The sequence below is a fragment of the Doryrhamphus excisus genome, chromosome 20 (assembly GCF_030265055.1).
Source record: "Doryrhamphus excisus isolate RoL2022-K1 chromosome 20, RoL_Dexc_1.0, whole genome shotgun sequence".
NCBI classification, from domain to species: domain Eukaryota; kingdom Metazoa; phylum Chordata; class Actinopteri; order Syngnathiformes; family Syngnathidae; genus Doryrhamphus; species Doryrhamphus excisus.
In genome coordinates this window covers 14,612,203-14,633,573 of record NC_080485.1, presented here as the reverse complement: position 1 = coordinate 14,633,573, position 21,371 = coordinate 14,612,203, and the positions used below count along the sequence as shown (strand labels likewise).

The 21,371-nt window shown below is 39.6% G+C and overlaps 1 protein-coding gene across 1 annotated transcript in view; it reads left to right on the top strand.

Annotated features, from left to right (window-relative positions):
• nkx1.2la (NK1 transcription factor related 2-like,a) overlaps window positions 1-21,371 on the top strand; it is a 28,071-nt gene extending 6,700 nt beyond the window's left edge. Inside the window, exons 2-3 of the mRNA XM_058059272.1 lie at window positions 17,098-17,300; window positions 20,776-21,371. Coding sequence (XP_057915255.1) covers window positions 17,099-17,300; window positions 20,776-21,371 — 798 coding nt within the window. The 5' untranslated portion in view covers window position 17,098. The remainder of the gene's footprint in view (window positions 1-17,097; window positions 17,301-20,775) is intronic.

Genomic DNA, 21,371 nt, shown 5'->3' with positions numbered 1-21,371 from the left:
TATTTTGTTTTGTTTATCATAATATTCCAACTTGAAAAGTAGCATTTGTTTTTAATATTTCAACTCTAAACTACTGAAATTACAATATTTCAACAATTTTTTTCCATTTTTGCTGTTGCTTTTTTTTTTACATTTTCCAACTATTTCCTCTTTATTCTTGTAAATTTTCTTCATTTGATTATGACTTTATTCCCATAATATTTTCACTTTATTCTCGTAATATTACATCTTTTTCCACAACCTATTTTTAAAAACTTTTGTGTTGTTTTGTTTTTTGTAATATTCATTTATTCGTTCATTTTCTATGCCACTTAACCTTATGACTTAATATTTTTTAATATTTCAACTTTGCACATTTTTTAAATCTATTTCTGCTGTTGCTTTTTTTTTTTTACATTTTCCAACTATTTCCTCTTTATTCTTGTAAATTTTCTTCATTTGATTATGACTTTATTCGCATAATATTTTCACTTTATTCTCGTAATATTACATCTTTTTCCACAACCTATTTATAAAAAAATCACAACTTTTGTATTGTTTTGTTTTTTGTAATATTCATTTATTCATTCATTTTCTATACCACTTAACCTTATGACTTAATATGTTTTTAATATTTCAACTTTGCGCATTTTTTTCCATTTCTGCTGTTGCTTTTTTTTTTTTTTACATTTTCCAACTATTTCCTCTTTATTCTTGTTAATTTTCTTCATTTAATTATGACTTTATTCCCATAATATTTTCACTTTATTCTTGTAATATTGCAATTTTTTACACAACCTATTTTTTAAAAAAAAATCACAACTTTATGTGTTGTTTTGTTTCTCATAATATTCATTCATTCATTCATTTTCGATACCACTTATCCTTATGACGTAATATTTTTAAAAATATTTAAACTTATTATTATTTTTCCTTTTAGGATTACCACACAATAAGTAAATAAGTATAACTTTTTCTTGTTAGATTATAACTTTTTTCTCTTAATATTTAACTTTATTAATAATTTATTAAACTTATTATTATTTGGAAATTTACTGCTGATTTTTTTTATTTTTTATTACTTTTATTGGGATTTATTTTATTTTTTTTAGTATTTTTGGTTAACATATATTTTTTAAATAAAAAAAATGATGCAGACCAAAAAAAAAAAAAACCTGCCAAAGCCACAAATGGCCCCCGTGACACATTTTGGACAAACCCAAAGCCACCTATGAACTAAACAACCAAATAAAGTTATGTTATTGTAAATATATAACGTTTGTGCCACTTTGGTCCACCTCTGACTTGTGGATGCTTGAGGAAGCTTCTCTCGGGAATCTGAGCCCGGATCAACAGTAATCCCTCTTCCCATGGAAGGTCACAGTTCCCGGCCCACCATTAGCAATGTGCAGGTCCATGGAGATGGGAAGGACCCTCGGCACGGACGCATACGCTCCCGGCACAGACCTTGTTTGATCAAAAAGAACAATTAAGGAAGAAATGAGGGAGAATCATCATGGGAAATAGCTGATGAAGACTTTATTGATTAGAGCAGCTCCACTGGTCCACATCTCACTGTAGCAATTACCAGCAGCCGCCCCACACTGAAGGGGAGGCCTCACCCTTCCCAGGGATGGGGGGGTAAGGGAGGGGGGGTCACAATGCAAGGGCTCAATTTGAAGACCACCACGGGAGGGACAGGAAGTGTTTGCGGTCAACGTGAAAAAGAAGAAAATGCAAAGTAGGAGTAGACGTTAAAACGTTACATTTAATTTCATACCCCATACGGCTCGCAGGTGGGCTTGAACCTACCCCAGCCGACTTAAATCAATCATAGGACATGAACAATCATTCATACGCACCATCATATTTATGGACAATTTAGAGAAGTGGTGTCCAAGGTGCGGCCTAGGGGTATTTGGGACACACGACTGTTAAAAGATTGTTTTAATTTTATTTATTTATTATTTATTATTTATTATTTATTATTTATTATTTATTATTTATTATTTATTATTTATTATTTATTATTTATTATTTATTATTTATTATTTATTATTTATTATTTATTGTTTATTATTTATTATTTATTAGAAAAAATGAATTAATGAATAACTTCTTAGCCTGTGATTGGCTGGCCACCAGTCCAGGGTGTACCCCGCCTCTCACCTGAGGACAGCTGGGATAGGCTCCAGCACACCGCCGCAACCCTCGTGAGGATAAGCGGTAAAAAAAATGAATGAATAACTCCTTAGCTTGTGATTGGTTAGCGACCCATCTAGGGTGTACCCCGCCTCTCACCCAAAGACAACTGGGATAGGCTCCAGCACCCCTGCGACCCTCATGAAGCTAAGCGGTAGAAAATGAATGAATGAATAACTTCTTAGCCTGTGATTGGCTAACGACCCATCTAGGGTGTACCCTGCCTCTTGTCCGAAAACAGCTGGGATAGGCTCCAGCACCCCCGAGACCCTTGTGAGGATAAGCGGTAGAAAATGAATGAATGAATAACTTCTTAGCCTGTGATTGGCTCGCGACCAGTCTAGGGTGTACCCCACCTCTCACTCAAAGACAACTGGGATAGGCTCCAGCACCCCTGCGACCCTCATGAAGCTAAGCGGTAGAAAATGAATGAATGAATAACTTCTTAGCCTGTGATTGGCTAACGACCCATCTAGGGTGTACCCTGCCTCTCATCCGAAAACAGCTGGGATAGGCTCCAGCACCCCCGAGACCCTTGTGAGGATAAGCGGTAAAAAATGAATGAATGAATAACTTCTTAGCCTGTGATTGGCTGACGACCAGTCCAGGGTGTACCCCGCCTCTCGGCCAAAGACAGCTGGGATAGGCTCCAGCACCCCCGCCGCAACCCTAGTGAGGATAAGCGGTAGAAAATGAATGACTGACTAAATTCTTAGCTTGTGATTGGCTAGCGACCCATCTAGGGTGTACCCCGCCTCTCACCCGAAGACAGCTGGGATAGGCTCCAGCACACCGCCGCAACCCTCGTGAGGATAAGCGGTAGAAAATGAATGACTGAATAAATTCTTAGCTTGTGATTGGCTAGCGACCCATCTAGGGTGTACCCGCCTCTTGCCCAAAGACAACTGGGATAGGCTCCAGCACCCCCGTGACCCTCATGAAGCAAAGCGGTAGAAAATGAATGAATAACTCCTTAGCTTGTAATTGGTTAGCGACCCATCTAGGGTGTACCCCGCCTCCCGCCCGAAGACAGCTGGGATAGGCTCCAGCACCCCCGCCACAATCCTCGTGAGAATAAGTGTTAGAAAATGAATGACTGAAAGAATGGATAGTGGTTCTTAGAGTTGGGACACTGTAGACAGATTCCAGCCAGGGAATCCATTGATAATTTTTATTATGGGTCTTAGTTGGTTTAAAAAGTGTAAAAGTGGCCCCCACACATCCTTTGATTTTTCAGCATGTGGCCCCTCAGAAGGGTGCAAATAAGAACACACACACACACACACACCACGTAATTCATGTAAATTCCCAGTGAAAAAAGCAATAAAAGCCAAAACGTTTACATCTGAGTCAACAGTGCATCTCTTTCTGAAGACATGGCCGCTCGGAACCTCCCCATCGTTTGCTCAGCTAAGACAGCAGCTTATTTATATTTAAATCTGACTCTTGCCCCTTCCGAGACCCTGGATGGGGTTCTGTAATGGATGCAGAACCGCCCGCCTGCCTACCTGCCCGCCTGCCTGCTGGTGGGGAACATGACGACCGCAATCAATGGCATGCAGTTACCTTTGCATACCAGCAGTGCGGGATGCTCTCCCAATGTCAAAAAGGTCAACCGCAAATGTGCATTTTCATGCGCAGATACCTGGTTCAAAGGTCAAATGAGGTGACCTTCAACTAATTAGAGGTGAGGGCCTAAAATTTTATCTGAAATGAGAGCCGGTGCCGTGTGACAGAATGATTGGTGCAGAAAATCACAATTTATACTCGCTCTTCAATCGATTTTGTCCCTTCTGGCCCCCCCCAAAAAAAGAGGGGGTCGACTATAGCCTGTTTTTTCCCGACGACTGTACAAAGAATAAGAAAAAAATAAACAGTCAATGTTGTCGTTGTAAACTGAGCTTCATAATTGGCCATAATTTGAATTCTTGTAGTGATGAAATCAAAGTTGCACAGTGGTCGAGTGGTTAGCGCGCAGACCTCACAGCTAGGAAACCAGAGTTCAATTCCACCCTCGGCCATCTCTGTGTGGAGTTTGCATGTTCTCCCCGTGCATGCGTGGGTTTTCTCCGGGTACTCCGGTTTCCTCCCACATTCCAAAAACATGCTAAGCTAATTAGCGACTCCAAATTGTCCATAGGTATGAATGTGAGTGTGAATGGTTGTTTGTCTATATGTGCCCTGTGATTGGCTGGCCACCAGTCTAGAGTGTACCCCGCCTCTCTCGCCCGAAGACAGCTGGGATAGGCTCCAGCGTGAGGATAAGCAGTATAAAATGAATGAATGAAAGAATGTGATAGTGGTTTTTAGAAATGGGACACTGTAGACAGATTCCAGACAGATCATTTTTATTATGCGTGCTAGTGTTCATAAACTGAGACAGAACGATGAACAACTTTGTATCTGTCTCATTCCGAAGTACCAGAAATTTTATAAAGACGGTGAGAAGAATAATTCAAAATATGAAAGTTACAATAATTGTAATGCAAAATGAGCATAATAGGTTAGCATTAAAAGAAATAATAAACAAAAAGTATATTTTAAAGTCACAGTATTATGAGAAACAAACAAAACTACAAATAATGTTGTAATTTCGGGAAAATCAAGTAATCAAGTTGTGCAAGGAGGGACCCGGTGCCAATGCAATGACGCCAGGAACTACGATCCGTGACTGTGCGTTCCCGGTTTTATACGGAGAATGCACAGATTTACGATTTCATGTCCCGCTTGCAGACGTCCTTGAAGCGGAGAAGAGGTCTTCCAGTGCGCCTGGTGCCAGCGCTTTATGCCCCGTGCCCCGAGTGCTTCCATCACTCATGCTGGGAATTTTGGTGGGCCGCAATATATGTATAGGGCCATAAGGAATACCATCTTCATGAAAAAAGTAAGGGGAATAAAGTCAAAATATTATGGAAATAAAGTCATAATATTCCAAAAATAAGATTTAAGAAGGCGGCACGGTGGTCTAGGGGTTAGCGCACAGACCTCACAGCTAGGAGACCAGGGTTCAATTCCACCCTCGGGCATCTCTGTGTGGAGTTTGCATGTTCTCCCCGTGCATGCGTGGGTTTTCTCCGGATACTCCGGTTTCCTCCCACATTCCAAAAACATGCTAGCGAAATTGTCAATAGGTATGAATGTGAGTGTGAATGGTTGTTTGTCTATATGTGCCCTGTGATTGATTGGCTGGCCACCAGTCCAGGGTGTACCCCGCCTCTCTCACCCGAAGACAGCTGGGATAGGCTCCAGCACCCCCGCGACCCTCGTGAGGATAAGTGGTAGAAAATGAATAAATGAATGAATATTAGGACAAACAAAATAAACCTAATAAAGATATAAGTTTTGGAAAGTTAGGTTGGGGAACAAAGTAAGGGGAATAAAGTCAAAATATTATGCAAATAAAGTCATAATATTTAAAAAAAAAAAAAAAAAGAAGATTTAACAAGATTATTTAAGGACAAACTTGATAAATTTGGAAAAGAAAAATAAATAAAATCTGCAAAAATTGGGAAAAAATATCAACATAACCTTTTCACCTATAAGAAAAAGATAAGATGCAGGTTTTTCTTGACTTATTGCATATTTTCAAAATATCATAACCCTTGCATCCTTTCTTTTTGTCACAAGCTGCATCCTTGCCCGTGTGACAGTTTTGTGTTTCTTCTTGTCTCCCTCTGTTCCCAGTTCATGCCCTTATTTTGAATTCACTTCCTGTGTTACTCTGTTCTGTTTTCCGTTGATTTCAATTATCTCCCGCACCTGTTTCCTCTCGTGTTGCCTATTTAGTTCAGGTGCGCGTTCCCTTCTTTGTTGGTTCACGGTCATTGTTTGAGTTGGACTTGCTAGTGCGTCATTCTGCTGCATAGCATTCATTCATTCATTTTCTACCGCTTTTCCTCACGAGGGTCGCATATAGACAAACAACCATTCACACTCACATTCATACCTATGGACAATTTGGAGTCGCCGATTAACCTAGCATGTTTTTGGAATGTGGGAGGAAACCGGAGTACCCGGAGAAAACATGCACGCATGCACGGGGAGAACATGCAAACTCCACACAGAGATACCCGAGGGTGGGATTGAACCCTGGTCTCCTAGCTGTGAGGTCTGTGCCCTAACCCCTAGACCACCGTGCCGCCTCTGCATAGCATTAATAAATATATTTTTACCTGCATTTGGGTCCTTATCTCGGCATCCTGGGGTCGAACCGCAAAACTCACAAGCCGGAACGTGACAATTTAAGCATAAACTTAAGATATTTGGAAAAAATAAAAAATAAAATCTGCAAAAATTGGGAAAAATAGCAACATATCCTTTTCACCTATAACATAAAGATGAAATGCAGGTTTTTCTCGACTCATTGCATATTTTCAAAATATCATAACCCTTGCATCCTTTCTTTTTCCACTATGAGGACCTAGCTGGAAAAGGTTTGGACATCCCTGACTACGAGGAGATCTGTATGACTTTCTACCAAGTCTTCCAAAGCATGTTAAGCACTTGTAGTCCATCATTTTCCACATGACGGGGCGGCACGGTGGTCTAGTGGTTAGCGCGCAGAGCTCACTGCATGCGTGGGTTTTCTCCGGGTACTCCGGTTTCCTCCCACATTCCAAAAACATGCTAGGTTAATTAGCGACTCCAAATTGTCCATAGGTATGAATGTGAGTGTGAATGGTTGTTTGTCTATATGTGCCCTGTGATTGGCTGGCCACCAGTCCAGGGTGTACCCCGCCTCTCGCCCGAAGACAGCTGGGATAGGTTCCAGCACCCCCCGCGACCCTCGTGAGGAAAAAGCTGTAGAAAATGAATGAATGAATTTTCCACATGACAGTATATTTGAAACTCTCCAGAGTTTTAAATAGAAGCTTCCACTTCCTGGACCACTTCCGCTCGGTTTAAAACCCCTCTGCGCTATCTGGCAAGGGCACAGGAAGACAGAAAGAAAACGGATCAAAAACGCTCAATGGAGAAATATAAAGGGACAAACACAATCTGTTTGTGCGCTAGATGGAGATGAACGACGCTTAATCCCTTCGCTTTCCATCACACCTTCCCAGCCCAATCCCGTGGCGGCGGCGGCAGCGGCGGCGGCGCCCCACTCCCCGTGAAATGATGACAAATACTATTGCCACTATTTATATTTCCTAATTGTAATTAGCAGGAATTATCAATTACCGTTAGTGCCTAATTGCCCTTCATAAAAGACAGCTCCCCGGGTTTAAACGTTCCCATTTAAATAATGTAACTAATAGCTCTCTCGGCTTTACATCTTCATTGTTCCGTGTGGGAGCCGCCGATGCTTTGCTCGTAATTTAGCGTTCGGGGAGGGAGGAGTGCAGGTGGCACTGCCGGCGTAATTACTGTTAATGAATTATGATGTGACCTTCTCAGAACAATGGCTAATCAATGCTTGTGTTGAGTGACAGTGCGATGAAGGAAGGCCCGAGTCGGGTCGTTTTTTCCGTTCTTCTTCCTCCACATAAGGAACAATTTTGATTTGTACATAAAAGTAAAACAAATAAAATAAAAAATAGGGTTTGTTACAGTATAAAACACAAGAAAGACAAAAAAACTAGCCTATAATAAGATCTTCAGGCAAGATTGGAGTTGCGGAGTGACAGATAACAGATCAGGACTCGGGGATCGTAGTGGTTGATAAGAGGAATGAAGGGGTCACGACTGTGGCCGGGGGCAAGGTCACGGAGCGCCCCGTGTGTTACCAAAAGGATCAGGAGGAGCTTATTGGGAATTCTACAGGATGCCATTGTTGGCTAGCAAGAACACAGGTTATCTGGGTTGTGTTAGAAGTCTTGGGACCGACTGACAAGATTTACAGAAAGGCTGATTGAAAGGAGAAAAAGAAGAAAAAACATTTCAATTCCGAGTCGTACCTTTTCTTGTGGCGGTCAAACAAGGCTGCTTTTGTGCAACGTGTTCGATACCCAACATTATATCTCTCGAAAATGGCAAAATATGATTTTTTAACAGTATTAGAGCCCTGTGAGACATGAAATAACACCCCTACAGTCAATCTACACGAGTAATAGATGGATGGATGGATACGTAGATAGACTTCCTTTATTTTCATTGCGCAATAACACAGCAGTGAAATGTTGTATAATACCAGAGACAAAAGAAGATAAATAATAAATAATAATAATAATAAATAATAATAAATGTACAATGTAAGAAATATACATAAGTCGCACTGGAGTATAAGTCGCACAAGTCCAAAAATGCATAATTAGTTAGAAAAAAATATACATAAGTCGCTCCGGAGTATAAGTCGTACAAGGCCAAAAATGCATAATTAGGTAGAAAAAAAACATACATAAGTCGCACTGGAGTTTAAGTCGCACAAGGCCAAAAATGTTTAATTAGTTAGAAAAAAAACATACATAAGTCGCTCCGGAGTATAAGTCCCACAAGTCGTCCTGTGATTGGCTGGCCACCAGTCCAGGCTGTACCCCGCCTCTCGCTCTAAGACAGCTGGGATAGGCTCCAGCACCCCCCTCGTGAGGATAAGTGTTAGAAACTGAATGAATGAATGAATAAAGAAAGTTCCCAAAACAAAACAATAAGTCACGTGAACTTAGTCTTTTAAGTTGGAGAAACTTAGTTGTGAGTTAAAATTACCTGAAAATTTTGCTGGATTTAATCCAAATTTTAAGGCAGCGAGATTGCAATTTTTTTTTCAAGTTGAGTCAACTTGGATTTTATTTTACAGCGTGAGAACGATGCGGTGAAAAAGTTTGTCCTCTTATCTGACGTGTTCATACCGTATTAGCTCGTGAACTGACCTTTACCTTGCTGTGACAGGGGCGAGGCATGACTGACAGCGTCCCTCGGTGTAAATTTACCCCCCCCCCCCCACACTTCTCTTCCTCTCCGTCGGCCATGCGATGCGGTTTGACCCTTTGTACAAATCACCGCCCAACTTTCCACATCTGCTGCCTGTCAGCATCTGCCAGGCGCATTCACCCGTCCCGCACATAATGAAAAACTCTCATTACTCGCCTCCACCCAACAGGTACACAAACCGTTAGGACAATTACTGGGCAATGCCACTGACCTTGTTGTCAGAGGGAGTCACATTGAGCACACACAACCGGGAGGCAGCACAGCCCACAGCCACGGAGATCTGGCAAAATAACGACGGCTTTCATGTAAACGAGATGTACACAAATATTCATTCATTTTCTACCGCTTTTCCTCACGAGGGTCACACGGGGGTGCTGGAGCCTATCCCAGTTTTCTTTGGGCAAGAGGCGATTACAGCCTAGACTGGTCGCCAGCCAATCACAGGGTACATATAGACAAACAACCATTCACACTCACATTCATACCTATGGACAATTTGGAGTCGCTAATTAACCTAGCATGTTTTTTGGAATGTGGGAGGAAACCGGAGTACCCGGGAGAAAACCCGCACATGCACGGGGAGAACATGCAAACTCCACACAGAGATGGCCGACGGTGGAATTGAACCCTGGTCTCCTAGCTGTGAGGTCTGTGCGCTAACCCCTAGACCACCGTGCCGCCCACTAAACTAAACTAAACTAAACTAAACTAAACTAAACTAAACTAAACTAAAATAAAATAAAATAAAATAAAATAAAATAAAATAAAATAAAATAAAATAAAATAAAATAAAATAAAATAAAATAAAATAAAATAAAATAATTGAAACTAAACTAAACTAAAATAAAATAAAGTAAAATAAAGTAAAATAAAATAAAATAAAATGAAGCTTGTATGTTAAAAGAATTCTAGCGGGCCGGATTCAAACACTTGGTGGGCCGTATGTGGCCCCCGGGCCGTAGTTTGCCCACCCCTGTTTTATGGTCATATCACCTCGTACTTCGGTATGTGACAAAAAAAAAACTTACACTATGTTAGGAAAGCAGGAAGTGAACAAATGTAACAGTTACTGATTGTAAAAGTACCAGATGGAGGGGTAGGATTTAATAAGCTTTGCTTCTTCCTACTCCTTTTGGACATGTGGAACTGGGAACTGATTATGTGATGCATTCAATTGTAATCTGATGCATGTTCAAATGAAATTAAACCATGTAAAACCGAGAAAAAAACATTTGGACTAGTTGAAAAAAAATTATATAAAGTAGCACAAAACTTTGGAGCTGAAAGACAAGACTTTAGCGTCGTCTTGTGTTTAGCAGTCTGTGCCACCTACCAAATAATCATGTTTCTTAAGGCTTTTTATGAGGCTTCTTGGCTGATTTCGTATCAACATTTGCAATAAAAACACATCAATTACTTCCAGTAATTTTAGGAGCACTTTAAACATCAGACCTCAAACTAAACCAAGCTAAACCAAGCTAAACCAAGCTAAAATAAAATAAAATAAAATAAAATAAAATAAAATAAAATAAAATAAAATAAAATAAAATAAAATAAAATAAAATAAAATAAAATAAAATAAAATAAAAACAATTACTTCCAGTTCCAGTTACAACTCTCCATGTCGCTTAAGTTGCCGTTGTTCTTTAGCAACAAAGGAAGCTAACAAGCGAAGTCCGCATCGGAAAACGTTGCCCCAAGCATAAATGATGAACGATGAAGGTTCGATTTTCAGGTCTTTTTAAACTGGTTTCACTGGCTGTGCCAATAAAAAACGGACATGAAAGAGATTCCAAGACAACGTGGACCACAACATTGAACATAAAGGTCCTTCAGCGGCTACAAACTTTGAAGGAATCTGACATTGAGGGTTCAAACGGAACTCCTTCAGGGCTTACCAGACACTTGCTGCTCCTTTGTTTTGGCCTCCACTTTACAGCAAAGCTCAGGAGACATGGAGGACAAAAACAATGGACACGGCCGAGCTCATCATCATGCCTCCTCGGCCGTTTAGACAAATTATCTGATGTTTAGCAGACTTGGGGGCAGAACTCCCTGCCAAGTGATGACTTTATTGTCCCAGGATGGAAGTGTGTCTCTGCGGCTCCCCCGCCGTGTGCGACGTGAGGCCCCCTACTCGACCTTTCTTCATGTCCCGCACCGGGCTTGGTGGGCCGTAGTGGTGTGGCCCCCGGGCCGTAGTTTGCCCACCCCTGTTGTATGGTTATATCACCTCGTACTTTGGTATGTGACCAAAAATCTTTTTAACTATATTAGGAATGCAGGAAGTGAACAAATGTAACAGTTACTGATTGTAAAAGTACCAAGATGGAGGGGTGGGATTTAATAAGCTTTGCTTCTTCCTACTCCTTTTGGACATGTGGAACTGGGAACTGACCAGTCATGATGTGCTATATATATATATGTCACTATATTGACAGTTACTATGGTACCCATTATGTCATTGGATGCTCATATCACCTTATATATATACCTTGTATATATCACAAAATATTTTTTTTAAATAAATACAATAATAAAATAAAATAAAAATACATTAATAAATAAATTACTAAATATATATAATATAAAATAAGAAATATATAATAATAAATAAATAATAAAATAAATTACAACAAATTTAAAAAATGTTTTAAATTATATTAGGAAAGCAGGAAGTGAACAAATGTAACAGTTACTGATTGTAAAAGTACCAAGATGGAGGGGTAGGATTTAATAAGCTTTGCTTCTTCCTACTCCTTTTGGACATGTGGAACTGGGAACTGATTATGTGATGCATTCAATTGCAATCTGATGCATGTTCAAATGAAATTAAACCATGTAAAACCGAGAAAAAAAAACAATTGGACTAGTTTAAAAAAAAAATCTATTTATATAAAGTAGCACAAAACTTTGGAGCTGAAAGACAAGACTTTAGCGTAGTCTTGTGTTTAGCAGTCTGTGCCACCTACCAAATAATCATGTTTCTTAAGGCTTTTTATGAGGCTTCTTGACTGATTTCGTATCAACATTTGCAATAAAAACACATCAATTACTTCCAGTAATTTCAGGAGCACTTTAAACATCAGACCTCAAACTAAACCAAGCTAAAAATAAACTAAAATAAACTAAAATTAACTAAAATTAACTAAAATTAACTAAAATTAACTAAAATTAACTAAAGAAATAAAATAAAATAAAATAAAATAAAATAAAATAAAATAAAATAAAATAAAATAAAATAAAATAAAATAAAATAAAATAAAATAAAAATAATTTTACTTCAATTGTAGCACTTTAAACATCAGACATACTCGGCCCGCTCAGCTGCTCTGGAGACAACCCGAGGGCGTCTTTGTCCTCGGGGGTTGATTCTTTGTCCCGTCGGCGCACACAAACAGATGTCTGGCTATTGGCTTTTAGGAAGTTGTAAACCTCCAGCGTGCGGCGGGTTCCATTCATATGGACGGCCCGGAGTGGTGCCTGTGCGAGTGGCATACACATGCAAATGCGGACAAGCAGGTCCCCCGTTGGGGCGGCTTTAACAAATGTTTGACTATGTAACAGAGCCAAAGCATGCCAGTCCGCCGGGTTATGACCGGCTAGCGCTGAGAGAGCTCCATGTAGAGCAGCAATCACCTCGTAGCGTATAACTAACACAGGAAACAGCAAAGGGGAAGAATGAGACCCCAAACAGTGTGTCAACATCGTGCCGATAGAAGTACAGACAACAATGTGGACCTCACACACGCCGACGCTAACGGTATGCTAATGCGGGGCAAAAAAAAAGTCATGACACACAAAACCATTCATGTTCCCGTTTATCTTTCACTGGTAATGCCCTAAACCACACAAACAACCAACTGGAATGGAATGATATTCGGCATGGAAACAGGAGTTCATAACACTCAAGAAATACATTTCTTGAGGGTTCAATTCCACCCTCGGCCATCTCTGTGTGGAGTTTGCATGTTCTCCCCGTGCATGCGTGGGTTTTCTCCGGGTACTCCGGTTTCCTCCCACATTCCAAAAACATGCTAGGTTAATTAGCGACTGCAAATTGTCCATAGGTATGAATGTGGTGGTTGGCGCGCAGACCCCACAGCTAGGAGACCAGGGTTCAATTCCACAATGCTTGTTTGTGTTGTTTTTGTTGTGGTATAGTTGCTTATATATTGGAGTTGTCACAAAAGCAAAAAAAAAAAAATTGTGTCAAAATGAAAGTAATGCTCTTTCTTAGTTGGGAACTGATATTTTCCTGAAACTTATCTATGTTCCACTGCTGATTACTCAGGAATGGAAAAAGGTAGAAACAAACTTTTAAGCGGTAGAAAATGAAAGAAATAAAGAAAGAAAGTGTCAAAATATTAAGAATCTTCATCATCTTAATGAGACCCGAGTTCGATTCCGCCATTGGCCATCTCTGTGTGGAGTTTGCATGTTCTCCCCGTGCATGCGTGGGTTTTCTCCGGGTACTCCGGTTTCCTCCCACATTCCAAAAACATGCTAGGTTAATTGGCGACTCCAAATTGTCCATAGGTATGAATGAGAGTGTGAATGGTTGTTTGTCTATATGTGCCCTGTGATTGGCTGGCCACCAGTCCAGGGTGTACCCCGCCTGTCTTGCCCAAAGACAGCTGGGATAGGCTCCAGCACCCCCTGCGACAAATTTAGCCATACTGTATATATTTAGCCAAACAACGATGCTACAACATAAACTGTGATTGGTTGGTGACCAGTCCAGGGTGTACCCCGCCTCTCTCACCCGAAGACAGCTGGAATAGGCTCCAGCACCCCTGGGACCCTTGTGAGGATAAGCGGTAGAAAATGAATGAATGAAATTACCACTTCCACACAGAAAGGGAGGAGAACGTCATGACTTCATGCATTGTTAAGGTCATGTGATATAAGCTACAATGATTTTTACCATTCAGCCTATCCCAGCTGTCTTCGGGGCGACAGGCGGGGGTACACCCTGGACTGGTGGCCAGCCAATCACAGGGCACATATAGACAAACAACCATTCACACTCTCATTCATACCTATGGACAATTTGGAGTCACCAATTAGCAACTAGCATGTTTTTGGAATGTGGCAGGAAACCGGAATCCCCGGAGCACAGGGAGAACATGCAAACTCCACACAGATGGGATTGAACTCGGGTCTCCTAGCTGTGAGGTCTGCACGCTAACCACTAGACCACCGTGCAGCCCATTTTCTATGCTATAACATAAAAAAAACATTAAATAAGGAATCTTACTTTGCTATTAACTGTATGTAAACAATACCGAACCGTCTGCATTCATGACGTCTCTACTTGTTGCTAGGCAAAATTTGTGTACCCCCCCCCCCAAAAAAATAAAATAAAATAAAACACTTTGAAGTCATATTCACATTGTTTTTTCCTAAGCTACTTGGGGCAAAGAGGTCCGCTGCCCCAGAATGAACGCATTCCAAGGATGGAGAAAGACAGCAGGAATACAGCAATAAAAACGACTCCAAAAATATCACTTGAAGAATTCTAAATAGACATTATTTTTGCAATCAAAGTAATTAAACACTTTATTAAATATGAAAAATAACATTGCAAAAACCAAAGAAGAAGAAGAAAACACTCCACCAAAGAATAAAGACAATACCAACGACTATATCATGGAGCAACAAACTCCAATAATTGACATCATTCATAAGCTCAAGAAAGCTTTGCCGTTGCGGTAATTGGTTTTGGCCTCCCGCTATCCCAAATGACGTTTTTTTTTTTTTTCGCCATCAGGTTTTTTTTCTGTTTTTTATCTGCATCGGACACCTGCTGGGAATATTGATCCTGCGCTGGTTTCACCATTTAACCGTCATCAGGCATCAGGGTTTTAAACAACCCCTGTGTCACTTTATATTGAATACTAATGGCAGAGACTCAGGAGCCCATTGATTGTGAATATATATATATATATATTTATATATATATTTATATATTTATATATCTATCAGCTTAGGCGAGAAAACAATCAGCGCTGTTCATTGTGTGCCTGCAATTTGGCTGTGAATGCCTGAAAAGTAAGTTGGTGAAAAAACACTTCATAGTATTCTTCAACAGACGAGCTAAAGCTGACATTTTAAAGACTTTTACTCTAATATACACATTTTAATACCCCTGCAAAAACACAATATTGGCGCATAACTACTCCTAAATGTCATATTTGCATATGCATATCACAACAACATACCTGAATATTGCAAACTTTATGAATGCAGCTTTGATATTGGTCACTAAGAGCAGACGTTGAGTGTTAAAGTTAGTGTTTTTAATATATTAGCAATACAATTTGGACAAATTACATTATACACAATGTATAACGTAGTGGGACCTTGGTTAGCATCCGCCCTGGTTAGCATGTTTCTTGGTTAACACCGCAATGTTGCCTCGGTTTGCGTTCATTTTGCAGTTGGTTAGCATCCGCACTGGTTAGTATGTTTCTTGGTTAACACGACAATGTCGCCTTGGTTTGCATTCATTTTCCAGTTGGTTAGCATCCGCCCTGGTTGGCATGTTTCTATCCACCCTGGTTAGCATGTTTCTTGGTTAAGACCGCAATGTTGCCTTGGTTTGCGTTCATTTTGCAGTTGGTTAGCATCCGCACTGGTTAGCATGTTTCCTGGTTAACAAAACAATGTTGCCTCGGTTAGCATTCATTTTCCAGTTGGTTAGCATCTGCTCTGGTTAGCATGTTTCTTGGTTAAGACCGCAATGTTGCCTTGGTTTGCATTCATTTTGCAGTTGGTTAGCATCCGCACTGGTTAGCATGTTTCTTGGTTAACACCGTAATGTTGCCTCGGTTTGCGTTCATTTTACAGTTGGTTAGCGTTCGCCTTGGTTAGCATGTTTCTATCCGCCCTGGTTCGCATGTTTCTTGGTTAACACGACAATGTCGCCTCGGTTTGCGTTCATTTTCCAGTTGGTTAGCATGTTTCTTGTTTAACATCACAATGTTGCCTCGGTTTGCGTTCATTTTGCAGTTGGTTAGCATCCGCCTTGGTTAGCATGTTTTTTGGTCAACACCGCAATGTTGCCTCGGTTTGCGTTCATTTTCCAGTTGGTTAGCATCCGCCCTAGTTAGCATGTTTTTTGGTTAACACCACAATGTTGCCTCGGTTTGCGTTCATTTTCCATTCATTTTCCACTATTATTAATTTATTAATTGATGATTAAAACAATAGAGTATCTCTACTAAATCTGTACAAAAGTGGGAAAATATATGATATATAATATAATATGATATGATATGATATGATATGATATGATATGATATGATATGATATGATATAATGTAATGTAATATAATTTAATAGTAATGTAATGTAATGTAATGTAATATCATATCATATCATATCATATCATATCATATCATATCATATCCCGGTTTGGATTTCCTAATGTCTACTACATTCATTCATATCCTGTGCATCTCCGGGGGGGCAAAGCCCCCCTGTCCTCAGAACCTAGTAACGCCCCTGGGCAGTGTTCTTGTTAATCAAAGGCTTGACAAAACTGATCATTTTTATAATATTTTATATTATTTGCAAAATGTGAATATTAGTGCAGGTGTATCCACCGGTAATTGATAGCACTCTTTCCAGGGGTGAAAATACAATAAAGCTTCTTAATGAAGGTCTCCAAAAAGATTCTTCAATTTGGTGATGGGGCTCCATCCCATCCCAAGCGCCATCTGTGGCCAATTTACTTTCAGGTCGCGCGTTATTGAATTTAATGATATGGGTGATTATCGACCAATACTCGGGGCCCATTAGGAGGTCGTGTGAAACACTAATAGTGTTTGTGTCACGTGCATGGTGGGGTGGGGGTGGGGGGGGGGGGTCTTTGGTGGGGGGGACTCGGACGCTTTAAAGAGCGCCAACACACCACGCTGCAGGACTAGACAGACGAAACACACTCATCACCTCGGATCCGGTTGCCAGGACTCGCTCCGCGCGCGTAATTACGCACGACATTTACTTTTGTTTTCTTTCCTTTTTTTGTTTTTTTTTAATAAGCATGCTGGATTCAAAGCACCGTGGAGTGACAATGATGACGTCCACTCACAAGATCTCCTTCTCCATCGTCGACATCCTGGATCCGAATAAATTCAACAGCGGCAACAAGAAAGGAAGCGAAGTTGTCAAGTTTGGAGTCCCGGGCGCGGAGGTGACGAGTTGGGAGACGCACAGCGACACGGAAGGAGACGTCACAGCAGCAGGTAAAGAACCCAGAACGCACCGTGCGCTATGTACATTGTACACAATGTGCGTATTTTGGATGCATTTGCAAAGTAAACATTGAATTGTAGCATTTCAATGCATGCGTAATTTACCTGAGAAATTAAAAAAATATATAAAAAAATACATAAATGCATACAAAAAATAATTAAAAGGGCCTTCAAAGTTTGGGTAATCCTGATAAAAAACAGGGACAAAAATATATCACATGGAAAAACTATTTAAAAAATATATTAAAAAAATAATATATATTATCTTAAAATATAGTATTTAAAAAAATATAAAAAATAATATATATTATTATATTATATTAAAATATTTTATTAAAAAATATATAAAAATAATATATATTATTATATTATATTAAAATATTTTATAAAAAATATATTAAAAAAATAATAAGAAACATAGCAAGTTAAGACTTTACCCAGGAAATGAGTGAGCATCCAGTGAAATTATATATTATAATTATATATATATTATCATATTATATTAAAATATTTTATTTAAAAATATATAAAAATATATATATTATTATATTATATTAAAATATTTTATTAAAAAAATATATAAAAAATAATATATATTATTATATTGTATTAAAATATTTTATAAAAAGAAATATATTAAAAAAATAATAGGAAACATAGCAAGTTAAGACTTTACCCAGGAAGTGAGTGAGCATCCAGTGAAAGGTTTTTTTTTTTTTTTTTTTACTTTTTATCAGATTCATCTTTGTATGACCTTCCCCTAATTTCCACGGCTGCGTTCCCATTCAGGGGAAGCCACAAAGGCTTGTATCCCAGAGCCCCGGCGTGTGATTGGCATTGGGGCAGGCAGGCCCAGATAATTGTTTAAATCGTCCCATTGAGGACGCTTTGATCGATATCCCATTACCGCATCCTGCATATCTCCCCGCAGCACCTTGCAGGTACAAACCTCACACCCCAGCCATGTCTGATCCTTAAATATCGTTCGATTAAAACTCCCACAACCCCCCCCCACTTCTTAAATAGATGACATTTATCGACCCGCGGGCAAATATGAAATCCATTAGCACGTCACGGCCTGAGACGGCGCAGTTGGATTTAGGTGGGATTTCTTTCCGCAACATGACATTTGAGTCGCTATCTGGTTTATAAATTATTGAAGGATTAGCGAGCAAGCCCCTACCGAAGGCACCCGAATCTGGGCTTTCTGCAGCCACCGCCGTAAGATGCTAGCAAGACCTCGAGAGTTTTTGCTACTAAAAGTCCACTACGGCTATCAGGATAAGTAAGAAAAGATCACTGAAGCGGATTTAAAAGAGCAAATCCTCAAAGAACACAAACATGATTGGAACGTTTTGGTGTCCATTCAGAACCGTCACAATAGACACATGGATACCCACTGTAGATCAGGGGTTGGGGGGCCCAACTTTTTCCACTTGGGTACATTTTGTGTGTAGGTCAACATATGCTATTATATCATATGCGATCTTAAGGCAAAATGGCCTATGGGCCGCACTTTAGACACCCCTGCTGTAGATAAACAGATCACAATGACTTTTACTCGTCACTTATAGAGAAGTACAAGTGAAATTGTGCAATCATCCATTCATACTGGACATCACTAGAGATGCACAGGATATGAATGAATGTAGTAGAAAAAAAAAAAAATCCCCCAAAAAATCCAAAAAACAAACAACGAACAAGAACCGGGATATAAGTTTCCTACTTTTGTACAGATTTAGTAGAGATAGTCAATAGTTTTAGGCCACCATTAAATGTACACAAGTACACACAAAAAACGCAAAACCGCTACTCAAGCTCTGCAACCATTCTGTCCAGTGGACAGTCATCAATGATATAATAATCATTATGATGTTATTCATTAGTCTATTATTATTCCTATCATCATTATTTTTCTTTTGATTATTACTAACCTACCTACATACTAACCTAACCTACTACTACTACCAATAGTAGTAGTAGGTTAGTATTAGCCTGCTTATTGGCTTGCTTATTAGCTTGCTTTTGCCCTGTTATATGAAATTTGTCAGAGATTTTTCTTGTAAAAAAAAAAATCAATACATTTTTTAAAAAATCCCCCCAAAATATCAAATTATTTAAGGGGTCTTAAGAGCCCCCCTAAAATGTCAGAGATTTGTCAGAGATTTTTTTTGTCAAAAAAATCAATAAAAAATAAAAATAAATCAATAAAAATATAAAATTATTTAGGAGGGCTTAGGAGTCCTCCTGAAATGTCAGATATTTTGTCAGAGATTTGTCAGAGATTAAAAAAAAAATCAATAAAAAATAAAAAACAATCAATAAAAAAATATCATAAAATGTCAGAGATTTTGTCAGAGATTTGCCAGAGCAATAAAAAAAACAATCAATAAAAAAATATCAAATTATTTAGGGAGGCTTAAGAGCTCCCCTAAAGTGTCAGAGATTTTGTCAGAGATTTTTTTTGTAAAAAAAACCCCCAATTCAATACATTTTTTAAAAAATCAATCAAAAATATCAAATTATTTAGGGGTGCTTAAAAACATTTTAGAGGGGCTAAGCCTAATGACGCCACTGCTGGACATATACAACATACTTTACCATGAGACGGCGGTGTAGACAGGACAGGATGACAATTCCAAACTAAGCTCCATCCATCCAGTGTGGGACTGTCAAAAAAAACTCTCAGCATAAATTGGCGTAAATAACCAGACGTCTTCATCATGGACATGAGACTTGAAACCAAATAGACAAGAACACATGGTGCTTTCATGAACATCGGGTCATTCAACTTTTTTTCTGTGACCCACTTTTGTACAAACTTAATTTACATTTATTTAGATTTTTGTAGTTTCTAGTGTAGGGGTGTCCAAAGTACGGACTATTATTTGATTATTTGTGTCCTACGGCTGTTTAAAAAATAAAAATAAAAAAAATAGAATTAATGAATAATAAAATTAATAAATAGAAATAATAATTAATAATAATAAAATTAATAGAATAATAATATAAGAGCAGTAATTTTTCCGGGAACTGTCTGAATATTTGAGAATAACATTACAGTATTAATAAACAAAATGGCAATCTTTCATTAAAAAATCACAATATATATGAGAAAAAAATACTTTAGAAGCATAAAGGTGAAATATGAAAGGAAAAAATGAGTCGGAAAAAAGTTCTAGTCCCGAGAATGAAAAAACTATTTTTTAATTTTGCACATATTTCTAATTTTTAAATAATCTTCATAAATGTTCTTCCATCAATGTTCTATTTATGTGTTTACTGGAGCCTATCCCAGCTGGAAGCAAATCCACACCCTACAGAACCTTGAGCCTAATTCTCCATGTCACGGGTGTCCATCATGTGGCCCCAGGTCCATTTATGGCCCACAGATTCTTTGTCTACGGACAAAATGACATCTGCAATGCAAAACGCCAAAACTCATGTTGGGTTCCTGTTCCCCCAGGGGAGGACACAGACGACGACCAGTCTCCACCCGCCAATCACCACCCAGTCATCGTTGACCCCCTCCTGACTGACACCCACCACCGTGTCGCCGGTGAGCCGGACCACTCAACAGAGGAGTCCACGGTCACCCCGCAGGACGCCACGCCGCACAAAAGACGGCGTCAAGACCCCAACGGCACCAAACCCCGCCGCGCCCGAACCGCCTTCACCTACGAACAGCTAGTAGCGCTGGAGAACAAATTCCGTGCCACCCGGTACCTCTCGGTGTGCGAGAGGCTCAACCTGGCCTTGTCGTTGAGTCTGACCGAAACGCAGGTCAAGATCTGGTTCCAGAACAGGCGGACCAAGTGGAAAAAACAGAACCCCGGGGCGGACAGCACGTTGCCCCCGGCATCCGGCTCACTGATCAATCCCGGGCAGAGCACATGCGGTTCGGGGCAGGCCGGCTTCCATCAGTCTTTCCCAAATCTCAGTTCAGGGAACGTGATTTTCCACACAGCTGGTGCTGTACCACTTTCCACCACTGGGGGGCTCCTGCATCCCTTTATGTCCAGTGGATTTGTCCAGCCTACTTATTTTAATTCCCACCTATGA